The sequence below is a fragment of the Xenopus tropicalis genome, chromosome 2 (genome assembly GCF_000004195.4).
Source record: "Xenopus tropicalis strain Nigerian chromosome 2, UCB_Xtro_10.0, whole genome shotgun sequence".
Taxonomy (NCBI): Eukaryota; Metazoa; Chordata; class Amphibia; order Anura; family Pipidae; genus Xenopus; species Xenopus tropicalis.
The window spans coordinates 114,691,434-114,712,290 of record NC_030678.2 but is presented as its reverse complement, the minus strand read 5'-3'; the positions used below and the strand labels follow the sequence as shown (position 1 = coordinate 114,712,290).

Sequence of the window (20,857 nt, the reverse complement as noted above, 5' to 3'; positions counted from 1 at the left end):
CCTGTCTGCTGTATAGATACTCAGTATCAAACTTGTGCATCCAGATTGTCATTCTATTTAAAGGGGAACTCTGGCTTCTGAACCAAAATGTGTTAGAGCCCCACACAGCACAGAAACCCCTAATATACCTATCACTGTAATCTGTTCCTTCAAAAAGTATGCACAATACCATTTTTATACACTGAAATCCTTCTTTTTCTGCATCATTTGAAATCCTGGCAGGGGAGGAGGAACAAAACATTGATGTTACAAATTGTAACAACTTCTGCACAGTTTACACACAGCATGCAGGAACTATGTAACCCACAATGCATTGCATGTTCCTTTCCTTATTGACATCATAAGTCTAAGGAATTTTTGGATTTGGAGGATGCAGGTTGAGGACAGTCAACTACTGTTACATTGTTTTGAGTCTCAAAGTAGTCTGTCAGATCAGCAGGAGAACAGGGGGCCAGGCTATATTACATTAAAAATCATAAAAAAGGCTGCATATTTTTTAACTGATGTGTAATGCTTAAAATTATTCCCCCTCTAATTATTTAGAAAAGCACTAGGGTAAAACTAATTTTTTTATGGTTAGTGCCCTATAATGAACAGGCAATTGTATCTTCGTCTCAAATTAAGAACATTGTGTATACACAGTCCTACACTATTCTGGAAATTATAGCTGCCAGTCCACCTTATGTTATGGTGTTATGTCCTCAGTGTATTCTGATATAATAAAATCATACAGGTTGTGTAGGGTTGTGATTGGTTATTCCCATCCTACTGTTTTTTTTTTGTTTTTAGCAGGAACCATTAGAACATGCCTAACACATCATTTTAAAACAGAGACAGGGAGCATAGCAGATCTATAGGGAGCTCCAATAAAGACAGAATTTTTAAAGACAGAGGTAATATTTAGCCTAGGATGAGACCAGCACAATTTAGTATTTATTATTGCCACAAGATTAAGGGATTTTCAGTTATGTGATATGTCTCCTTCAAAATGAATAATAAGGGATTAGCAGAAGCAAGAGGCAGTAACGTTAAAACCATAGACGGAGAAGTATATTTTCTAAACGTAAACCATTTTCATCCTATTAAATAACGTTTAAATGCTTTTTTGGCTAATACATTTAAGTAAATATTTCCATTTTATATCTTTCACCTTGAACTTCCATTTTCTGTTTTTTCTTTGTGGGACTCAACCTCCCCTGCTGCTTTCTGTCAAGGTGTCCCCGCAGATGGGTTCCCCTCGTTTTGGCCCTGCTTAGTGAACTACCTTGTTACTTGTTGGGTAAAGTGATGGCAAAAGGCAAAGCTTTGTCTATTTATTGACTGATATAACATAGCATATATGTGGGGCTTTGTATTATGGGTGAGGCCATTGCTCCAACAGGAACAGGTGTTCATTTTTGAATTCCTGGCTTGGAGGCAAGTTTTGGTTGCATAAAAACCAAGTATAATGCCAGAGCCTTCTGTAGGCTCCTAGGCCACATATTGGCACCCCCAGAACCCTTTTTCATGCTTGTGTTGCTCCTCAACACTTTTTCCATTTAAATGTGGCTCACAAGTATAAAAGGTTGAGGTTCAATAGAAAGTAAGAGTTGAAGACACCAGGAACTACTAGTAGCAGCTACTAGTCATGGCTACTAAAATAGGCAATGCTGATAATTTACTGCCTCTATGTGTGTTTTAGCTCAGTATTGTCTAGGGCAGGGTATTTTGTGGTGTTTAGTAGCCATGCCAAGTAGCTGCTACTAAGTAGCTCCATGCTTCTTTACCCTAAGTGCGACTTCCTGTCCCACAATCCATCACTTCACAATGGAACAAGGTGGTCAAGGGATACCTTGAGCCTAAGGAAAGTCAGGAAATGGTTAGAGTAACATGATTTGCTTTCAGTCTGTGAATTGTAAAATCTAAATTCACACTTTTTGAAATGTATAGCTCTGACCCTATGGTATGAGACTGGAGCAGATGCAGGAGGATAGGGTCTGTCACTTGTTGGGGCAACAGTGTAGTGAAATGCTGGGGGAATTAATTGTAAAATGTTGGAGTTGCTCTATTTAACTTACTGATCATTTTGAAACATGCCAGCGTATGTTCTAGAGAGCTTGTAGTTACTAGCAGATTTCCTTTTACTGGTAATTGAGAGGCAATTGAGTCCAGGTAGCAGAATGTTGATGATGTTGCTGTTCCATAGTCCTTAAAGGACCTTAAACATTAATAGCAATAACATTAAGAAGGATGCAAACAAATAATATAAATATGTCCGCATATGAGTGGCTACTTTTAAAACAAATTTGGTTAAAGTACTTGCCCTAAAACTCAAATGTCTCTTTTTATATGGTATGAGCTGCCTTTTAACTTAATGTATGCCAGTGAAATCTGAGACTTCAAGTATTAGGCTGTACTAAACTGATGAGAGCGCACAGACCGTAAAAATTTAAAAAACATTGCTTCAAAAAGTATATAAAAATATTTTTTTATTCATAGGCTGATCAAGACCAAGATGTCTTCTGAATGTTTCAACTTAGTTGCACAATCAAGGTTTGATTCCAAATGGCTGAAGACGGACCTGCAGGTAAAGTATTTTATTGGCATGTGATGATTTTTGTATTTTGGAATTTTGTTCATAAAATTGTGAAACTGAGCTAATTCTATACGCTGTATTGTTATATATATATATATATATATATATATATATATATATATATATATATATATATATATATATTTTTTTTTTTTTTTGTATTTTGGTTAACTGATGTGTTCGTCTTTATAGGGTTATTATATGGGCACATGAGTGTGTGTAAATAGCTTAGAGTTTTTGAAAATCTTTAAGCGCAGATTGTTGCTTGAAGGAATACTGTCATGGGAAAACCTTTTTTTTTTTTTTTCAAAACACATCAGTTAATAGAGCTTCTCTGAAATCTGTTTTTCAAAAAAAAAAAAAAAAAAATTTTTTTTTTTTTAATATTTAATTTTGAAATTTCACTGGGCTAGTCTAATTCTTCATTTCCCAGGGTGTCACAGCCACGTGACCTGTGCTCTGATAAACTTCAGTCACAATTTACTGCTGGGCTACAAGTTGGGGTGATGTCACCCCCCTCACAGCAGCTGATGAGCAGAACAATGGGAAGGTAGCAAGATAGCAGCTTCCAGTAGGTATCAGAATAGCACTCAATAGTAAGGAATCCAAGTCCGGCTTGGGACTCCTCCAGTTACATGGGAGTAGGAGAAACAATAGGTTACCTGTAAGCAGTTCTAATGTGTAGCACTGGCTCCTTCTGAAAGCTCAGACTCTTTTTACTTTTTCCGTTTTCTTTTTGTTCTGGGCAGTCGCATGTGCAGTCAAGTGAAAGCATCTCTGTCATGGTGGTTTGAGATAAGACGCTAGTGTGATTGGCAGGGGTTTAATAGGAATCCGCTTGATACTGATTCTGATATTGTATTAAATGTTTCAAATTGAGAGCTTATTGAGCACTTAAACTTTATAAATTATAGTTATTGTCATTGCTTGCATTACAAACTCCATGCTATTTATCATTTCTCTATGCATAAATCAATTCATTATATATTGTCTTGCAGTGCCAGAGTATACTGTTTACATACAATGAATACAGTCCATATAAACAGATTTATTTTTGGGTTGATAATGTGTAATTTACTATTTTGAACATTGTTATTACTGATAGTAATCCACTAGATTAGACCAGGATTCAAATTGGGAATTCTGAATGTGCAGCCAAACTGCATTGTAACTTCTGTCACTTTCAGTCACAGGGCAATTAATAAAACATTTTTAAATGTTTTTTTGTTACATTTTTTTTCTGGCAAATGAGTGATTATGAGAATATTTCAATGTAAAAGGGCAGTATTTACAGACAGTATTTACGGTTTTGCCAAAAAGATAGGTCACTTATTAACTTTTCAGGCTGACGTTGCTTGTGGCATTTTTTTCCACATGGGGTTAATTTGCCTATAAATGCACATTTGCACGTTTTTGGGACGTACTGTGCTTCATTATAAAACACAGGGTAGATGTTCTACCCCATATATGATGATAGCCTTACTTTTTGGCATTCGTTTAGAAGACTGAGTGCTCTGTGTGTTTTTCTGACTACTTATTAAATGTTTTTTTTCCCCATATCTTTTGATGTTTGATAATTGAACACAAGTAAATGTTTTAAAGGAAGTCTCTCTGTCTATGTAAGATGTACATCATTCGTACGCAGTTAATATGCACAGGAAACAGCTGTAGGGGTGGAGCAGTCAAACTCCTGGTTACATTTTGGCAATGTTAATTGTATTGCCTTATGTCGCACATAAAAGTTGAAGCACTTACATTTTTTTCTGTATATGTTGTAAACACATTTATGATAATATTCAATATCCATAAGGATCAGTGACAAAGTATAGGACAGGGTCCAATGAGCAAAAAAACAGGTGCAGACCTTCATGCTTTCCTAATGCTAAGTGCTGCAGATGCAGATCTTTATACTCCAGAAGAGCAGATGGAGCTCCAAAACCCTTATGAATATAGTGCTGGGGGGTGGCACACCCACCCTATGGCAGGCATTAAGCATAGGGCTGTGCTGTATCTTGTGCATTCAGTGCATGGTGCAGGCAGCGCTTAAACTGCATGTTCTGTCTAAATGAGCACTAAGGGATATTGCTATTGTCTAGTTATCCTTTTTATAGTAACACCATTTATTCTTTTTACACTAGTTTCAAAAGTGTTCTGCTTTTTTTTTTTAATTATGAGGTTTATATTTATATTCAGATCAGAGGAGCTGCTGCAGTGATGAAGGGTTGAGAAACTCTTCTTGGGCATCAGCACCCGGCAAGAAATCAGGGGGGCAAAAACCCTCTCTGAAACGAAAAAACGAAATGTGAGGGGTGGCATCAACCTTGCCGTCTCAAGGCAGCAAAGATCCCGGAGGTGGTGCTGATTCTGATTTGTATGGGGTCTGAATATAGGATGACTGGGAATAATAAGCTTTTAAACCACCACCCAGTTATTTTGCCTTTATTGTCTTTTAAACCAGCCACAGTTAGTTTGCGTTGCAATGTAGTTAATGTTTAAAGTCATTTAGACCAGCGTTTTTCAACCACTGTTCCGCGGCACACTAGTGTGTTGCCTGGTGTGCCGTAGGCAGGGCACCAATGTACTAGGGGGCACTGCTCTTGGCACCAATGTACTAGGGGGGCACTGCTGCTGGGCACCAATGTACTAGGGGGGCACTGCTGTTGGGCACCAGTGTACTAGGGGGGCACTGCTCTTGGCACCAATGTACTAGGGGGGCACTGCTGCTGGGCACCAATGTAGTAGGGGGGCACTGCTCTTGGCACCAATGTAGTAGGGGGGCACTGCTGCTGGGCACCAATGTACTAGGGGGGCACTGCTGCTGGGCACAGAGTTAAATTTTTTAACATTTTCTACTGGTGGTGTGCCTCGTGATTTTTTTCATGAAACAAGTGTGCCTTTGCCCAAAAAAGGTTGAAAAACACTGATTTAGACAAAGGGTACATTTTCTTAATTTGTGTGTGTGTGTCTGCCATAAAGCAAGATAGGCTTCTGTTTGTCAGTGTGCATTTTAAGATTCATTTGGTGTCTATTCAGCATTTTGTTATGAAACTCTAGCACCAACCAACATGGTTTTAGGTAAACATCTTCTGACAAGCTGCTGTGCTGGCACAGGGTGAATTTGGGCAGTTTGCAAGAAAAAAAAAACATCACAGGTGTCCTGTGTTCCATTGCCCAAAGAAATTAATTATCTCTTTAAATAAATAAGTGTGGTAAGACTCTAAAATAATGATAATTTTGACATGTGAATGCTTAAATGTCAGCAGTTACGCAATATAAGGGGACAGTTTAATGAACTTTTAAAGCAAAACAAAAAAAGTATTGCCAAGTAGCATTTCAAATAAACTGATTACACACAGTCAAATCTGAGCTGTGTTTTAACCATGTTTATCTTTTAGACCAGGGATCCCCAACCTATTTTACTCGTGAGCCGCACTCGTATGTAAAAAGTGTTGGTGAGCCACACAAGAATGAAAATGAACTATTTGGGAATGCCATATAATGGATTGTGATTGGCTATTTGGTAGCCCCATGTAGACTGCTAGCCTGCATATGCATATCCCACCGGCGATTTACATTCTAGCCGGTGGGATGGCATTTCGGGGAGATTGGTTGCCCGTGACAAGAAAGATTTGTTGCGTGGCGACTGATCTCCCTGTGTGTTACAGCCCTAAACAGGAGTAAATTTGTGTCTCTGTGCTTTCAAAATTTGCATCCAAGCCAGAAATTTAAAAAGGAGCACCTACATTGAGGCCACTGGGAGCAACATCAAAGGGGGTGGTGTTCAACATGTTGCTCACAAACCCCTGGTTGGCAGATCACAGTTTATTTGGTTCATCTAATAGTAAATATTTATAGTTCAACTGTGTTCTTAAACCCAGTGAGGGCACCTTAAGGCTATGGCCACACAGGGCTGATAATGTCTGGGGATAAATGGCTGATCGTTTTTATAGGAAAAAAGGACACTCCCTATCTGTGTATAACCCCCTCTAATGTACTTGTACAGAGTAATCATGTCCCCTTGCAAGTGGCTCTTCTTTTTTTTTTTTTTGTCTCTTCAGAGAAAACAAGCCCAACTTTAAAAGTCTAACCTCATAGTTTAAATCTTCCATCCCCTTTAGGGCTCTGGCGCACGGGGAGATTAGTCGCCAAATCTCCCTGTTCGCGGGCGACTTATCTCCCCGAAATGCCACTGGCGAAAATCGCCGGTGGGATGGCAAACGCGGCGTGAAGTATCCTCTCAAAAGCCACGTATGACATCCCGGTGGGATGGCATTTCGGGGAGATGAGTCGCCCGTGAACAGGGAGATTCCCGTGTGCCAGAGCAGGCAACAAATCTCCCTGTTCGCGGGCGACTAATCTCCCCGAATTGCCATCCCACCGGCAACAATGTAAGTCGCCGGTGGGATGGCACACGCTGCGCAGGCGATTTTGGCAAATCGCCAAAGTTGTCTCGCAAGGCATTTTCAGCCATTTGCCGAAATTGCGCCGCCGTGTGTGCCATTCCACCGGCGACTTACATTGTCGCCGGAGGGATGCCAACTGATGGCAACTCGGGGAGATTAGTCGCCCGCGAACAGGGAGATTTGTCGCGGGCGACTAATCTTCCCGTGTGCCAGAGCCCTAACTTTTTCTCCTGAGCTCAGCTCAAACAAAGCAAAACTTTTATCAGAGACTGCCTGTGTAAGCCTGCATTTGTTGATGAAATGAATGCTGAATAAGGTTCTGTGTGTGTATGCTGTTTGCAGATTTAAATGTATCAGAGGAGAAATGGCTGCTGGGTGAAAGCTGATATTTGCTTTCGGAAAATGTGATGGTGCTGGCAAACGGAGGGGATGTGCGCAGTACAAATAATGCCATATGGGTGGGGGAGATGTGTCCAACTGATATACTTTGCAGGCAAATGTAGGCTTTACATGTCCTTTAAGACTTAATTTGGCCATACACATACTGATAAAATTGTATGAAATCCAGTTTCATATGATTTTTGGACCGTGTGGGCTCCGAATTATCGTCGCAATAATTTTTGTACCTGGGCAATCAGTCGTTTAATCATTTGGCCAGGTTAGAATATTTCAGTCTCGTAACAATAAAATCTGAGCATGTATTTTATATCTGGCTATATCTTTGGGGGACCTAAAATAGAAGTCACTTTCATATGATTGGTGTCTGCCAACTATTTCATTTTCAGAACATCCTCCGATTTCTATTTGTATGACTGAAATATGAATGGGTATGGCCAGCTTAAGCATCCTTTGCTAAGTCAAGCAGAATTGTAATTTCTTTTCCTTTGTAATTGTAACTTTTTCTTTTAGCTTGCTTTCACAAGAGATGGCTTTTGCAGCCTGTGGAATGAAATGGTAAAAGATGGAGAAATAGTTTACACTGGAACAGATGCTACACAAACTGGAGACCTTCCATCTAGAAAAGGTAAATTTATTCACCTCTTACCAAGCTACATTGTCTTCACAATATACAGTACTGTTTTTTTCTTCTATATTGTAAACTACAGAAGAAAAATACAGGGAATTTGCTAAAATATCTATTGTTTTCTACAGTCATTGCTCCTTTTTGGAAAAATATACCCCGGGGAAAAAGTAGCGCAACCCCCACACCAGCATATTTTTTTTATTTTTTTACCATTTTCTGGCTACATGTGCAGTTGAGTAGACCTGAATAATTTACTCTACAAATCATTTGCAAATATGGTGAAGGATGACTGGGAATGGTATAAAAGTTGGGTGAGCAGCAGTGCATTACTTTCTTCCCCAAGATCCAAGTTTAATCCTTATATGTTTTGTTAGGTTGAATTTCCTTCAGCTTTGTTTCAGCTAATGTTTCAGCTAATGTTTCAGCTAATGTTTCTTATGACTTCCTCTCTTGTGCTTTGGCACATTAGTCAAGTATTCAGTTATATGAAAAGTATTTAAAATATGGTAAATGGGCCAAAGTGGGAAGTAAATCCTGGCTGGCAGGAATGATAGAAATGTCCCTTGTGCCACACCACGAAATGTTAAATGGCTGCTTTACGCCCCTTTTCAGAGCACATGTATTAGCCTGTGGATAAGTGCAGGCTGACAATCTACACCAGGGGTCCCCAAACTTTTTTTTTTTTTTTACCTGTGAGCAACATTTAAATGTAAAAAAATGTTGGGGAGCAATGCAAGCACGAAAAAATTTCCTAGGGGATGACCAGTAAGGGCTGTGATTGGTTATTTGGTAGCCCAGTGATGACTGGCAGACTACAGGAGGCTCTGCTTGACAGTACACATGGTCTTTATGCCTCCAAATCTTGTCTTCAAGTGAGGAATTCAAAAACGAAAACCTGCTTTAAGGCCGTTAGGAGCAACATCCAAGGGGTTGGCGAGCAACATGTTGCTTACAAGCCACTGATTGGGGATCACTGATCTACACCTACACCTTTTAGTTGTGCAGCACACACACAGCCGATATCCACCAACAAACGCGAAACTTGGCTGTGTGTGCCTGCACCCAGGTGGATTCAATGCTTATGGGTGCAGGTATTGTCAGCCTGCTTGTATCCGCAGTTTGACAGTGCGACCTATGTGACCTCGGCCTAAAACTATGTATAAAACTAGAGAGGAAGGATTTGTTTTTGCTTAAAATCAAGTAGATTCATTCTGATGAGTACCAGAGTGCGAGAAAACCGCACGACAACCTTTTCTGCAGTCAGATGAAAATATTAATGTGGCAATGGCTATAGTGACCATCCAAAAAAATGCCCCTTGATGTAGAATTAATATGAATGGCATACTTTTTCCTCAAATAAATACTCCGGCCACACACTAGTATGTTATTGCTCCAGGACTGGCTTCAGAACAGTGACGAACAATGATGAGGTTTTAATGATATCCATCTGTACTTACAGCAGTAATCTGGGGATTTGTGTATACAATGAAATAACCTTGGATTGAGTGTCGCCTGCTCACGTGCATACAACAAGATTTTGCTTTGATTGATTTTGTCTAGAGATTGTTCAGAAACGTATTGGATAATTGTTAGTTTAGCTTTACCTCTGAATATCTATTGTACCAACACAAATTGATCTTCTTGATAAGTGAGTGTTTTATTTTTAATTAGGCGAAGCCCTGAGTTTATCAGATTTTTTTTGCTGTGACAAATGATATGCTATTTATGTTTCTTAGGCATTCTCTTTTATTTTTTTAGCTTGTTTAATTCAGTGATGTTTATTTATAATTTCCTTGCTTTTAATTTCATTGTAGTATTCCAACTCTGTTGCCCTGAGTTCTTTGCAACTGAAAGAATAATGTGAAGAGTGATGTAGATTACAATTATTTTAAGTTTACTGTTAACATTTGGGAAGTTTTGTGAATAAAAGAGTTCTTTTTGCTTCCAACTTTCTAGATGAAATCAATGAAGCCCAGAGCAGTTCCAAGAAAGAGGATCAGAATGATAAAGAGAAAAAAGAAGATGATGAAATTCTAGCACCAAATTACAAGGCCAAAACTATCATGGAGAGTTGGGTGTGGGGAAGGCAACCAGGTAAACATATTTTTTTTTCCCTCTTTGCTTTTTAGATTAACTCTTCTGCAGCTCTGACAAACTTGTGTTTAAAAAGTAAAATGCTTTTCATGTATGTCTGGATGCATGAATTCCTGTATTCCATGTATTATGTATTCATACACACACAAAAATACACACACACACACACAGTCTTCAGTCTTCCCTGAGACCTTTCTCAAGGCAAATTATGTATAACTGACATTTTCCATTAGTTGTTGCCATGCACAGGTATTCTCTGCTCCACTATGGTCACAACATAAATAAGTACTGCTAATGACTCCAGGCAAAAGAAAAAAAAATATTACAAATAAAATGTATGTCTTCTGAACAAAGGTAAATACTTTTTATGCTGATGAGCTGAGATTTATTATTTCTTCATTACTTCCTTCCAGCCTGATGGCAAATATAAACATAGCCACTTAATCTCAGTGTAGCACAGCCAGTTTATGCCTTGGCTATTTTTAAAAGACACTCTGGATATATCATATATCATTTTCCTATTTGAGTGTGATTACCATTACTTAAAAAAGGACACACAATTAATTATAAACAATGTCATGGGACAAGCAGAACATCTTGTAAATATATTGACCAAGACCTTAAAGGGGTTGTTCACCATTGTACAACATTCACAAATCAGTTCACATTAACAGAACAATCTCTATACATATACATATATACATATACATACATATACACTGGCTTGCAAAAGTATTCGGCCCCCTTGAACTTTTCCACATTTTGTCACATTACAGCCACAAACATGAATCAATTTTATTGGAATTCCACGTGAAAGACCAATACAAAGTGGTGTACACGTGAGAAGTGGAACGAAAATCATACATGATTCCAAACATTTTTTACAAATAAATAACTGCAAAGTGGGGTGTGCGTAATTATTCAGCCCCGAGTCAATACTTTGTAGAACCACCTTTTGCTGCAATTACAGCTGCCAGGCTTTTAGGGTATGTCTCTACCAGCTTTGCACATCTAGAGACTGAAATCCTTGCCCATTCTTCTTTGCAAAACAGCTCCAGCTCAGTCAGATTAGATGGACAGCGTTTGTGAACTGCAGTTTTCAGATCTTGCCACAGATTCTCGATTGGATTTAGATCTGGACTTTGACTGGGCCATTCTAACACATGGATATGTTTTGTTTTAAACCATTCCATTGTTGCCCTGGCTTTATGTTTAGGGTCGTTGTTCTGCTGGAAGGTGAACCTCCGCCCCAGTCTCAAGTCTTTTGCAGACTCCAAGAGGTTTTCTTCCAAGATTTCCCTGTATTTGGCTCCATCCATCTTCCCATCAACTCTGACCAGCTTCCCTGTCCCTGCTGATGAGAATCACCCCCAGAGCATGATGCTGCCACCACCATATTTGAACGTGGGGATGGTGTGTTCAGAGTTATGGTGCAGTGTTAGTTTTCCGCCACACATAGCGTTTTGCATTTTGGCCAAAAAGTTCCATTTTGGTCTCATCTGACCAGAGCACCTTCTTCCACATGTTTGCTGTGTCCCCCACATGGCTTGTGGCAAACTGCAAACAGGACTACTTATGGTTTTCTGTTAACAATGGCTTTCTTCTTGCCACTCTTCCATAAAGGCCAACTTTGTGCAGTGCACGACTAATAGTTGTCCTATGGATTTCTGATGTGTGTAAATTGCACAAAAATGAATGTCGTGGGCGTACGAAAATATTGTGGTTGTGGTACGAAAGTTACGAAATTTTCTTATTCAAACGATTGTTAATGGCGCGTAAACCTTTCTGACTTTGAAACTTCAATGCATGATTTTGGAAGCCTTCCATAGGACTCAATGGCATTCTGCAGCTTCAACATGGCCAAATGATGTTCGTAGTTCGCAATTTTTTTTTTTTGTGTGTGAATTTATGCAAAATGCGAAAAAGTTGTGTAATTTTAACAATATTATCACAATCATTACGAAAAGTTCTAAACTTTAAAAAAAATATATGAATTTTTCTCAATCGTGGTCATCGTCCTTTACTGAATGGGCCCCTAAGTATTGCACAATCATTTTATCTAAAGCCACCGTTTTGTGATGGGCTGTGTGTTTCCTCAGGGATCATGTGATTGGAAATAACGCTGTCACCTAGTATGTATGTATGTATACATATTTTCTCTTGGCTTGTGTGTGAGCACAGTGAATTTTCGTACTTTAAATGACAGTTTTTCTGTATATTCTATATTTTGATACTGACCTGCAATGTTCAGGGATATAGTTTGCCTTTAAGTATTTGTCAATATGTTTCTTGCCAATATCATCTCAGTGCCCTCGCCCCAGTCTCATTATATCTCTGCCTAGACTTTTTAAAAGTGAATGAAAAGTATCTTTTTTTTTTTTTTTCTCTTGTGCCTTTGTTTTATTTTCTTTTTCCTGAACACATCTTGAGTTTTTCGGCCAGTCTCTTTATTTTGGTTAGCAGTCATAAGCGCTGGTGTTTGCATTAAGGATCCATGCTAAGTTTACTGGGATGTCTATTTTTTTAAGGGAAAACCACAATTATAGCTTGTGCTATTAAAAATGTTATTTTAAAAGTCTGTTTTGTCTAATTTGTACAACTTTGTTTACATGACCTGTATCTTTTAACAGCCTCATTGTCTGAGGATATAGGTGCAGGTACTGGGGCAAAACTATAAAAGAAGCAGACCCTGCAAATGCTGTGGTGGACAGGATGTGTAAGGGCCCAATTGGAATCTGACCAGATGTTTGAATACACGTTTATGAAAAATTTAATGTTTCCCAACATTAAAAATGACTTTTACAAGGACACAGTAAATGTTGGTAACAGTACGTTTGTGTCTTCTGACTCAAGTTTATCCTTGAGTCACTGGTCCAACAACAATGCAGAATATAAACTAATAATTAGGGCTTTCTGTTTTGACAACAAAGTGAACAAGTCCCGATCCAATTGGTATATCAAGTGTCACATTTTAAGTTTCACTTAAAAAATGTAACTGTGCACCAACTGTGCACCTCTTTCCACTGGGAGTGAATTTTGACATTTTACAGACACATTCAAACAATTTAATGCTTCCCAAATTGTGGTGCTGGCCCCACCTAAACCTCGTTTCGTATGATATTCGGTTCGTGTCTGGTGGCTCGAAGAGGCGACCGATATTTCAGAAGGCTGTGGATTTCGGTCGACTTGTCAATAAGCCAGGTTAAAAGATTTCGATCTGACGCCATTGAAGGTGCCTGAGCAAAATCTACGTTCAGGGCTGAATCTGCAGAAGGAGATAGAATTTCTGTTGTTTCTACCTCCATATCTGAAGATTCAGCCCTGAACGTCAGTGGAGGATGGCAATGATCAAAATTGCTACGTGTATGGCCACCTTTAGGCACACAGCATTGGCTCCGCTGCTTACAGCCTGCACTTTTTTTTTTAGGGTGAGGGAAGCAGATTTGCTCTGTTAATATTTTTTTTTTTTTTAATTTTCGGAAATTTGGTGAGACTCTTTAATAGGACTTATTAAAATATATATACAGTGGCTTGCAAAAGTATTCGGCCCCCTTGGACTTTTCCACATTTTGTCACATTACAGCCACAAACATGAATCAATTTTATTGGATTTCCACGTGAAAGACCAATACAAAGTGGGGTACACGTGAGAAGTGGAACGAAAATCATACATGATTCCAAACATTTTTTACAAATAAATAACTGCAAAGTGGGGTGTGCGTAATTATTCAGCCCCCTTTGGTCTGAGTGCAGTCAGTTGCCCATAGACATTGCCTGATGAGTGCTAATGGCTAAATAGAGTGCACCCGTGTGTAATCTAATGTCAGTACAAATACAGCTGCTCTGTGACGGCCTCAGAGGTTGTCCAAGAGAATATTGGGAGCAACAACACCATGAAGTCCAAAGAACACACCAGAGAGGTCAGGGATAAAGTTATTGAGAAATTTAAAGCAGGCTTAGGCTACAAAAAGATTTCCAAAGCCTTGAACATCCCACAGAGCACTGTTCAAGCGATCATTCAGAAATGGAAGGAGCATGGCACAACTGTAAACCTACCAAGACAAGGCCGTCCACCTAAACTCACAGGCCGAACAAGGAGAGCGCTGATCAGAAATGCAGCCAAGAGGCCCATGGTGACTCTGGAAGAGCTGCAGAGATCTACAGCTCAGGTGGGGGAATCTGTCCATAGGACAACTATTAGTCGTGCACTGCAGAAAGTTGGCCTTTATGGAAGAGTGGCAAGAAGAAAGCCATTGTTAACAGAAAACCATAAGAAGTCCCGTTTGCAGTTTGGCACAAGCCATGTGGGGGACACAGCAAACATGTGGAAGAAGGTGCTCTTTTTTTTGAACTTTTTGGCCAAAATGCAAAACGCTATGTGTGGCGGAAGACTAACACTGCACATCACTCTGAACACACCATCCCCACTGTCAAATATGGTGGTGGCACCATCATGCTCTGGGGGTGCTTCTCTTCAGCAGGGACAGGGAAGCTGGTCAGAGTTGATGGGAAGATGGATGGAGCCAAATACAGGGCAATCTTGGAAGAAAACCTCTTGGAGTCTGCAAAAGACTTGAGACTGGGGCGGAGGTTCACCTTCCAGCAGAACAACGACCCTAAACATAAAGCCAGGGCAACAATGGAATGGTTTAAAACAAAACATATCCATGCTGTCCATCTAATCTGACTGAGCTGGAGCTGTTTTGCAAAGAAGAATGGGCAAGGATTTCAGTCTCTAGATGTGCAAAGCTGGTAGAGACATACCCTAAAAGCCTGGCAGCTGTAATTGCAGCAAAAGGTGGTTCTACAAAGTATTGACTCGGGGCTGAATAATTACGCACACCCCACTTTGCAGTTATTTATTTGTAAAAAATGTTTGGAATCATGTATGATTTTCGTTCCACTTCTCACGTGTACACCACTTTGTATTGGTCTTTCACGTGGAATTCCAATAAAATTGATTCATGTTTGTGGCTGTAATGTGACAAAATGTGGAAAAGTTCAAGGGGGCCGAATACTTTTGCAAGCCACTGTATGTTAGCATAAGTATACATTCTGAAGGTACATGCTCTGTTAATATTTACTTAAATTACAGCTTTCGCTTGTGTGCAGGCACACGCAGCAGAGCGGAGGTCTTCCTGAAAGTGCCTGCTTTTGCGTTTTCGAGCCAACCTGTGCTTTCAAGCCAACAGTAGAAGCTGTACTTCTACAGATCAATGGAGCTGGAGAAGGGAGCAGATCCTCTTCTCTCCTGAAAAAGAAAATGTAGGCTGAGTGCAGGGGAGCCAATGATCCATGTGCCCTCAGTGCCATGACTGTGGGACCAGCCTAAATAATACTTAGGTTGAGATTTGTTCTCCCAGATACTCATGGGCGGATTTTAATGAAGGAAACCTAAAGTCTTCGTAAATTTACCTGAACTTGTTTGCAATATAATGCTGTACAAGTTTCTAACTGAAAATGGAACGTGAGGGAGGTTGCAGGTTAGGATCAGACATCAGTGTATCACTAGCAGGGCTGTGTGGGGAAAGGAGGGTTGTGATGTGAAGGGGTGCAAGTATAAGGCAATAATAATCCAGCCTTAATGTATGCCACCTTTCAGACTAAGTACAGTCTTCCTTAAGCTGGCCATACACGCACCGATAATATCTTCGGTACGTGTATGACAAGTCGGCGAGTCGACCGATATAGCAGGAAGCTGCTGATATATATCGACTCACCGATCGGCCAGTTAAAATCTGCCTTCAGCGCTGAATCGGCAGAAGGAGGTAGAAATCCTATTGTTTCTACCTCCTTATCTGCCTGTTTCAGCCCTGAAGGTTTAGTGGCGGATCTGACTATCTTTCGTGCGACCGATGGTCGCCCGAAAGATCGTCAGATCACCACGTGTGTGGCCACCTTTAGTTTCTAGTCAGTCTGCTACTCTTCCCTGCCTTCCTTCCCAGTGTAACATTAGCCGCCCAGCAGAGGCTACACGGAGCTGAAATTACTGAGGGAAAGCAATGCAGAGAGCTGGAGAAGGTGCTGGTTAACCTTATTAGTAAGATAAACACACATATATATTTATATATCATTTATTTTTATAGTCTTGCACTATATCGGAACTGTAAAAGTGCTGGCAAAGTTTTACATAGCTGTAATAGATCTAATGTTGAGCTCATATAAATTAGAAGTACACCCAAGAGTTAAGTCTGAGGTGGAAACTGATTCTTTTGGGGCTATCTAGATTAATCTTTCTAGGAAATGATAGGGAGTGATAAAGAATTTGGGGTGCTAGAAATATGAACTCTGTTAAGGCTTATGGGAGAAGTGTTAAGCTGGAATTGATTATTGTGGGGGGCTTAAATTTTGGAACTAGAGATATTAAGCTGGTTATGGCTGGACTGGCTGGAAGTTGACTGAAAAATGCAAGAGACAATCTGTAGAACTTAAAAATGAATGCTGGGAGTTGATTGGAAGGCAGCTGTTGGTTTAGAATTAAACTCATATTAAGTGTTCTACCAAAAAATTAATGTTATTTTTCCTGTTACCCTAACTGCATTTTTACTTCACTTTCATGTGTTTAAGCACAGGAAGAAATGCAGGCCTATGTATCCTATTAGGCTGTACTCTTTGTGGCACAGGTAAGCTCCTAACACAGCAAGTTGCATTCCACCTCCATTCCACGCTTGCCTGTGCCACAACGGCTACAGTCACATAGGAAATACAGGCCCCCGTTTTTTCTTGTGTTCCCCTGCGATGAAACACATGCAAGATCCAGTGCAGGAAAACGCATGTAAAAAATGCTTGTCTGTATGAGTGTGGTAACTGTTATTGCATATAGATACTTAACATTTTTAGCCTCCCCAAACAAAAAAATCACCATTCGCCTATGCAGATACTCCTAAGTACTAAGCAATAATTTGTTTATCTGTAACCTTGGAATAAGCTATTTGAGACTACGGCTGGGGTTCCTGTTTACTGAAACCTGTACCAGCCCCGGGTAGTTCTGTAGTAGCACCACATCACAATATTCTTTTTTAATATATTTTTTTTTTTTTTTTATCCTTGCTGCTCTCCTGCAGGCCCTTTAAGTTACTTAGGGGTATATTTATCATTCTGTGTAAAACGTGGAGTAAAACATTAAAGGTGATGTTGCTCATAGCAACCAATCAGATGCTTTGCTTTGGTTTTCTAACTGCTGATTGGTTGCCCTGGTAATGCTTCACTGTGTAGGTTCCAGAAACACAAAATTGGGAATGAAAAAAAGAACATAGACCAGACCATAGATCAGGGATCCCCAAATTTTATTTGGTAGCCCCATGTGGACTGCTAGCCCGCAGGAGGCTCTGCTTGTTTTAAAACATCTCTGTGCTTTCAAACTTGCCTACAAGCCAGAAAATTAAAAATGGGCACCTACTTTGAGGTCACTGAAAGCAACATCAAAGGGGGTAGTGAACAACATGTTGGGAATTGCTACCATAGAGACCAAAACATTAGACCATAGCAAAGGCCCAGGAAGAAGAACAAGATGGTGGCATGGTGCTCAAGAAGTTGTAAACATTTAAAATTTGCGAACGGTAAAATCTGGAAATGTAACTGAGGTTCAACTGTATTAATAATGGGTAGTGATGAGCTAATTCGTCCCATTTTGTTTTGCCAACAAACTCCCTAGGTGGTGAAAATTCACAGTCAGTGGGCGTTTTTCACTGCAAGGTTTTTCTATACTGTTAACACATATGGTTAGTAGAAGAAATGTGGGGTATTGTTTTTTGGTATATGGACTTTTCATAATTATGAACTCATTTAATAGTCTTTTAGGGAGCTATACTAGGGGGCTGATTTATTAAGACACGATTTTGAATCCGAATTGGAAAAATTCCGATTGGAAACAAACATTTTGCGACTTTTTCGTATTTTTGCGATTTTTTTTCGGCGTCTTTACGATTTTTGCGTAAAAACGCGAGTTTTTCGTAGCCATTACGAAAGTTGCGCAAAGTCGCGATTTTTTCGTAGCGTTAACACTTGCGCGCAAAGTCGCGACTTTTTCGTAGCGTTAAAACTTAAAAGCAAGTGTTAACGCTACGAAAAAATCGCGACTTTGCGCAACTTTCGTAATGGCTACGAAAAACTCGCGTTTTTACGCAAAAATCGTAAAGACGCCGAAAAAATCGCAAAAAAATCGCAAAATTACCGATCATTACGAAAAAAACGCAATCGGACGCATTTGGCCCGTTCGTGGGTTAGTAAATGTGCCCCTAGGAGTAAGCCATAGGTACGTATTTTATGTTTTGTGGAGGTAGAAAAATAAATAGTCCTATGATGTAGATAACTGCTTAACTGATTTGTAGGGTTATTCAAGTTTGTTCACAGAACAAAGTAGTTTGCTGTTATGAAACCAAGCTATTCCAACCCCATCTCATGTAGCAGTTCCTCAGGTGCATGATGTTCTGTCACGTTATCTATCACATGGTATTTGAGATTATACCACTGTAGATGCTGCTTCAGCTTAAGTGAACGTCATTCTGTACACAGCAAAATGAGAAGTGATATTTATAAGAAAAGGAAGTCCTTTTACGGTTTGATTTATTAGAACAGAGATTTACTGTCTAATTGGCTTAGAATTTTAAACAAATATAAGCAGAATTATGTATTCTGTATATATGTTTGTATGTGTACATATATAGATATATAGATGTATGTATATATACATATATAGATATAGAGAGATAGTTAGTTATTTTTTTCTCTATTGGGTAGATTGTAAATAAATTTTACTTTTAAAATGCCTTTCCTCTGTTCTAAAATTCAACCCTGGTAAAGGCTGACCTTTTTAAAGGACAAGGAAAGCTCTCCATTCATATGCCAATCAAAACTACCCTAATTAGCTGTAACATATAGATCATGAGCATGGTTTGCAAGCACTACTGAAACCAATAAGATGTACTCGTATAGGATATGCTCATAAAAAAAGGTCTTCAATGGACTGATCATCATGTCAAACAAAAGAGCATAAAAAACATTTGTTTAATGAATGACTTTTATTCTGGTTTATATAGAGTAAAACTCCTCTGCCTTTTTTTTCTGTTCCTCCTAAGGGCTCTGGCACATGGGGAGTTGCCTGCGACAAATCTCCCCGAAATGCTATCCCACGAAATGTAAATCGCTGGTGGGATGGCATACGTGGTGCCAGTTGCCTTGAGAGGAAACTTCTGCGGTTTTGGGGAAATCGTGGCGCTGCGTATGCCATCCCACCGACGATTTACATTTTCGCCGGTGGGATGGCATTTCGGGAGATTAGTTGCCCGCGACAAGGGAGATTTGTCGCAGGCAACTAATCTCCCCATGTGCCAGAGCCCTAAAAAGGGTGAAACCATTTAAATTCACAGACCAGTCACATGTTTTATCCCACTGAGCTTCCACTATACTAATATCATAATTTTATGTGCATGCATTCAGATTCAGCTGTCTGATTTTGCCTGACAAGCTACATGCATTTGCAAGCAGACAGTGGATGCTACTTCGTTTTGGTTTGACATTTTTCATTAGTTAGATCTGTAGTTACTAACACATTACTTTGTGGGATCCCCTCAACAGGTATACCCCGAATATCTCCCGGTATACCCAGTGAGATCTGAACTGTTATACTTGTTTCCCAATTATTTGCTGTAATTTTTTTTTATCTTATGCTGCCATTGTCGCATCTTTTTAAAGCTTCCACCTATAGTTTTAGTTTTTCCCTAGCACCTATTAGCCAGACACATTGACCAGAATTTTTTGTAAGCCACTGGCTCTGCTCTGAACTCAAAGCCTGCCCCAACTTCTTCTGCCTTAATAGAATACTTTCTTACAGTAATAATACAGTACCTAGTACTCCATCCCAGTGAACATATAATCAATCCTTATTAGAGCCAAAACCATCCTATTGGGTTTAATTACAGTTTAAATAATTTCTTTTAGTAGACTTAAGGTAGGAGATCCAAATTATTGATAGACCCCTTATCCAGAATAACCCCAGGTCCCAAGCATTCTGGATAATGGGTCCAATACTTGTACTGCATTTGCACATAGTAATACCAGCTTCTGTAAAAAGTGTTCTTTTGTGACAGTGTGTTTGCGGCAGCATTCTTGGTGGGAGCAGAGCTGATGTTTAATTGCTTATTAAATTGCAGTTGTTTAACATTTGCAGATCAACTCCAGTCTGTGATTTTGATTGATTCTCCTTTGGGGTTTTGTCCCATGTTCTCTTGCTGCAAGTCTTTATCCTTGAGGAAAATAGAGGCAGCAATTGTTTTTGAACCTGAGAATGAAAATAGTTGCAGTAAAGGTGTAGCAATGCTGCAATATTTTATGAGACAAATTGCTGACAGACAAACTTTTCACAATAGTGCAGGCACAATGCATCGAATATTTTTGAAAACGCAATCAGCAAATCTTTTGTGTGTATGTGTGTGTTTTTTTTTTTTTTTTTTATTGTTTACTTCCTGCTTCTCCTACAAATGGCTTTTACTGTTGGCTTTACAAGGGTGAGGGGCACTCCTTTCTTTATCAAATGTCAGCAGGTCTGTTTCTTTCTGATATAGTTTTATCAACACTACGGTTTCCATGCTGCTATTAGAGTGTGAAAGTGATAAGGCTTTATTATATTCTTTCTTTCATAAACTGCTAGAAAGTTGCTCCAAACATAGAATTTCATTTCTTCCTTGCAGAACTTATATATGACTGAAATATGCCTCAAAGAAAAATGTGTGGGGGTTATAAAAAACATTTTCATTTGAGATG

General features: G+C 39.4%; 1 protein-coding gene across 4 annotated transcripts in view; it reads left to right on the top strand.

Moving 5' to 3' along the window:
- Positions 1-20,857, top strand: part of herc2 (HECT and RLD domain containing E3 ubiquitin protein ligase 2) — a 122,225-nt gene that overhangs the window by 8,044 nt on the left and 93,324 nt on the right. For all 4 annotated transcript variants that reach the window (XM_012957703.3, XM_012957702.3, XM_012957700.3 and 1 more), the window contains 3 exons: positions 2,479-2,566; positions 7,888-8,002; positions 9,959-10,096. In XM_012957703.3, the coding sequence (XP_012813157.2) occupies positions 2,495-2,566; positions 7,888-8,002; positions 9,959-10,096 (325 nt within the window). In that variant the 5' untranslated portion in view covers positions 2,479-2,494. The remainder of the gene's footprint in view (positions 1-2,478; positions 2,567-7,887; positions 8,003-9,958; positions 10,097-20,857) is intronic.